Genomic DNA, 4,640 nt, shown 5'->3' with positions numbered 1-4,640 from the left:
GGGGCTCACCATTATATTATATATGTATACGTGTACGCAGGAGTGATGCAAAACAGCACTAGTCGAAACTCATTTAATTCTAAATGTGTATTTTATATGCATTAATTAATTATAAGGTCATGAACTTTCAGTAGTGCCATAATTCCCCACCTAATGTGGTCCCTTTCCCTAAGACTTTCAGTTTTTTAACTTCACTTTCTTCCTCGTTTTCTTTGTTTTTTAGCCCTTTGTCGGCATTGTTTAATTAAATTATAGGTTTAGGTTTTGATGTCACTCTTATGGCTATGGATTTAGATATAGAAATTGATGTGCCATCATATAAAAAAAGCAACATAAAAATTAATAATAAACTGGTCGACCCAGATCGCGTGGGCCGACCCAGTCCAATCAAAAGCGGTTGCGGTCTCTGACTTTTTTTTTTTTTACAGACGGTTAAACATTAATGATATTTCTAATCAAATAAATTAATCTTAGCAATAACAGAAACTATATTCATCGGGAACTTTGTATTGCTTGTAACCATGGTGTGAACATATATTAACACCTTTAATTTACAAAGCAAATTGACTGCCCCCGTGGGGGTAGTCTGCAGTATCAATTCATTCGATAGGTTGCTTGATTGACTCTTGCCACTGACTTCATCATACTATTCAGATGGCACATAGGTGTAGTAGCAATGGTGGCTTGTTGCTATACGGATAAACATATCAAAAAAATTAAATTTTATAATTAGTTGAGATAAAGAGTTAGAACTTGCTTTTTCTATATATAAGTCTCGTTTAACTTTTAAATTTATATTTTTTATTTTGTTAAGTAAAATCATTGAAACAAGTAGGCTCAGAAAGGACATCCCGAACAAATTAAGGGTCTTTAGGATTGTAAACCATAGGAATTGATAAAGAAAAAAAATGAAAAATTTAAAATAAATTCAAACTTACCCCTTTACGCGGCAAAAAAAAAAAAAAAAGAAACATATAGATGTTGAAAGAACTGCTGTACCCATCCAACAATATTATTCTTTTGAATTTGCTTCAGAAAACAATGTTGTGAAGGGTGAAATCCACAGAACACGTAAAAAGTATTAATTAATTTGCAAAGGCAGAACAAAAATAAATATTCCCTTTATTGATTTTTAACTTAAATACACCTATATACAAAAGGCTTCACTTTCACAGGACAGACCCGTCAAACATTTTGATCTATACAATCTCCATTGTGCCTCTCTTCTACAACACATTTCACCATTGGGATTGTTAACAATAGTTTGATTGGTTGGTGAGAAAGCTCTCTATGAAAGAAGCAAGGTTTCATATATATCTCCACCTGCCATGAATTAATAGAGAAAAAATTAGCACCTTTCTTTCATCTATCTGACTTTCTTGTCGCACGCATGCCCAGTATTAAACCTTATATAAATACTTTTTCTTTGAGTTCTTTGATGTTTCGCCCCATTCTGAGACGGATACTTTCACTGTTTGTTCCCCATCTCTAATGTGTTCAACGTGTTCATGACCTCAAAATCACTGAAACAGTCTATTCCGAAGTCTTGGACACCAAAATCTTGACAATCCAAAAGCCATGCACAGCTTTCGTCCCAGGATGGCAAACCATTCGTGTTGAAATTCCATGTTGGATCATTCAGAAGATCAGTTTCATCGCTCCACAGGCAATTCAAGGCCGGCGCGTCAATCGAGATGTTTTCTAGCAACTGGGATTCATCGCTAGAGCAATTCTCCTCTGGAATAACGGGGATATTGTCTTTGGTTTCCTGTGATGTTTGGACGTGATCAATAATACTGTTGTTTGACTCTGGCAAATGTTGATTATTATCTGCAGCAGAGGAGTGTTCTTCTGCGGGCTTTGCTTCTTTCTTTAGAGGTTCATGGGTGACGGGATCAATTCCCATCTTGATAAGCTTTTTCTTGATGTGGGTGTTCCAGTGATTCTTGATCTCATTGTCAGTCCTTCCTGGCAATCTTGCTGCAATTTTAGACCACCTGATAATGAACAAACTGGCAATGATTATACAGAATATTATAATTAACAACAAGATAATAAAGCAAACCCATTTCCACAAGAAATTTTTTCCTAGTGATCAAGTTAGCTAGCCTATATATATTATAATTGGGTTTCATGAACACTTGAATCTCAAGCCAAAAAGTTGTTGGATCATTCTAATCATTTCACGAACCTTGTGGAGGAAACCATAGACTTCTTATAATTAGTTTCAAAATATTTTGGTCCAAAACAGTGGAAAACATCTAAGACAAGCCTAACTCCACCACTCCCAGCTTCCGGAGATGCAATATTTTCTTTTTCCTTTATTAGAGCCGTCCCAGGAAAACTGTACCATAGAATTAATGCTACGATGGAGGTTCTTCTAAACATGAATCAAAGAAGGGAAAGAGATCGAAATGATATTCCTACTTAATCTTTATATGCAAATCATCATATAAAATGACCCCAAGAGTCATATTCTCTTTGAAAAGGCTTTTTCCTTGTCAATACATACGTAATACTGGATGAGATTAATTTATAAAAAAGTATGTAAAAAATTCTTGTATATGTGATCTATCATTACCTTTACTATTATTATGCTTGTCCATGTCGTTACCTTCGTAATCATTTTCAAGTAGGAATTTTGCACAAAATATTTTATATAAAAAATACCTGATTCATGAATACTCTCATACATGAATATTAATATAATGGTAAAATTATGGCCTCCGTGTAATTTGAATGCCAAATATTTTTCCATGTTATATGAGAGATTGATAATCAAATCAAACCTATTGCCAAGACGAGCATGGAGGTCGATAACCAGTTGCTCCTCAGCCTCGGTGAGGAGGCCTCTCTTCAGGTCCGGGCGGAGATAGTTGGTCCAGCGAAGCCTGCAGCTCTTGCCGCAGCGGCGGAGTCCGGCGAGCTTAGGGACGGCCCGCCAGCAACATTGGCCATTGGTGAGGATAAAGTTGATAAGCTTCTTGTCCTCCTCCGCCGTCCACGGCCCCTTCTTCACCCCCAGCTTGTCACAGCAAGGTTGTCTTCCCATCACCACCACCACCACCACCAAGTTAAACACTTCTAATTGAACTCTCTCTCTCTCTCTCTCTCTCTCTCGCTATACTTAGCTGTAATAATGACTCAAAAGCCCCACAACCACCTCTATATATTACCAACCTCGTTGGCAAAGTTGCCACCTTTGTCTCTTGCTATATATCTCCTTCAGGATAGTAATATATATATATATATGTATGTATGTATGTAATATATATTATAAATCTAGAGAGAGAGAGAGAGAGAGAGAGGCCGGGCCATGGTGGGACCAGGCATTGGTTTGGTGGAAAGGTACTGATGAACTACAATATCCTGTTCGGGTGTGATGAGCTCTCTCTCCATAAATTAAGCCACAGCTTTTCTTCCCATTTTCCTACACAATCCCACTCCCTCATTGCACTCTTACTCCACCATTTCGTCATCACCACGTCTACGTGTCTCTTCTAGGGTTCCCAAATCATCTGCTGTTGCTTGTACCAGCCTACCACTTCTTTGCTCACTGCCCCAGCCGTTCGATGATGATCATTAACCACTTGATTATCACATACACTCACGCACGCACGCACGCGCACCCACATATATTAGCTAAGGGAATAATATACTATATTAAATAGAATGGTATGTCGTTAATATAATTTAATTCATTTACAATTATGAGTCATTATAATAATATTTCTTCTTTTTAGTTAAACAAATATATGATTATGATAGTACAAGTGTACATATATATATATATTTTAGATTTTGTATGTTACTCAGCCAAAAAAAAGGAAGAATATTTAAGTTTTGGACTTAGATTGATTGATAATTATTTTATATTTTTTTGAGATTACCTGTTATTGTGCGGATCTTGTGTTCATGTTTTTAATTTTATAGGGAGAGATACTAATTATTTTATATTTTCTTGAATTATGAATTGATGGTTGTTAGGAAGCTTAAAATTACTATTGTTAAACTTAAATAAATTTGAGATATGCATAATTAATTATATTGAGTTTTATTTCACTTAAGTAGCATGGAATTTAATTAATTGTATGTACTTTCTGATATTAATTTAATCAAAGATTCAAAGATAGCTATGAATACAAATTAATCTCAATAAATTATATAGATATATGCTATTATTAAACACTAACATATATTTGACACATATAACATGCTTTAAATTTTTTAGGTCCTATATTTTCTAAATATATACCTAACAAAATAATAGAATATGTTAAGCAACCATTTCATAATTTTGATCTTTTCATCACCTGCTTGTACGTGCCTCCATCGATATGCATGGGTACATGAAGTTGGTTCCTCCATATTAAGGACAATAAAGGTGTTTTCTTTTTATAAAATAAGATTATATTATTAATATAACCAAACCAGAGGTTGCCCAATACAAACCCCAATATAACATTCACCATAAGCTGCATCATAACCCATATCCTATTCAAAGAGAAGCCCTGTATATCCATTAACGCCCACTCCCAGAACCCTATATAATGAGAAACAATACCCTCAAAGCAAAAAGAGAAAAAAAAAATAAAAATTAAAAGGGCATAAACCGGGCAACATAATAAAGTCTATTTTCT

At 35.0% G+C, this 4,640-nt stretch overlaps 1 protein-coding gene across 1 annotated transcript; it reads right to left on the bottom strand.

Annotated features, from left to right (window-relative positions):
* Positions 1-1,087: 1,087 nt before the first annotated feature.
* On the bottom strand, positions 1,088-3,192 carry LOC127814031 (MYB-like transcription factor ODO1). Its single transcript, XM_052355251.1, has 2 exons — positions 2,790-3,192; positions 1,088-1,997 (listed from the first exon to the last, which is right to left on the bottom strand). Exons 1-2 carry the CDS (start codon positions 3,050-3,052, stop codon positions 1,469-1,471), a joined length of 792 nt encoding a protein of 263 aa, XP_052211211.1. The 5' UTR covers positions 3,053-3,192; the 3' UTR covers positions 1,088-1,468.
* Between the last annotated feature and the right edge of the window lie 1,448 nt (positions 3,193-4,640).

The sequence above is a fragment of the Diospyros lotus genome, chromosome 12 (assembly GCF_014633365.1).
Source record: "Diospyros lotus cultivar Yz01 chromosome 12, ASM1463336v1, whole genome shotgun sequence".
NCBI classification, from domain to species: Eukaryota; Viridiplantae; Streptophyta; class Magnoliopsida; order Ericales; family Ebenaceae; genus Diospyros; species Diospyros lotus.
The sequence above is the reverse complement of the archived record's forward strand: the minus strand, read 5'-3'. Positions and strand labels throughout refer to the sequence as shown.

Excerpts from the sequence above, each read along its gene's own strand:
- LOC127814031 (XM_052355251.1), bottom strand. The coding sequence starts at position 3,052 with ATGGGAAGACAACCTTGCTGTGACAAGCTGGGGGTGAAGAAGGGGCCG. Across the intron at positions 1,998-2,789 it reads CATGCTCGTCTTGGCAATAG|GTGGTCTAAAATTGCAGCAA; the intron begins GTTTGATTTGAT and ends GTTCATTATCAG.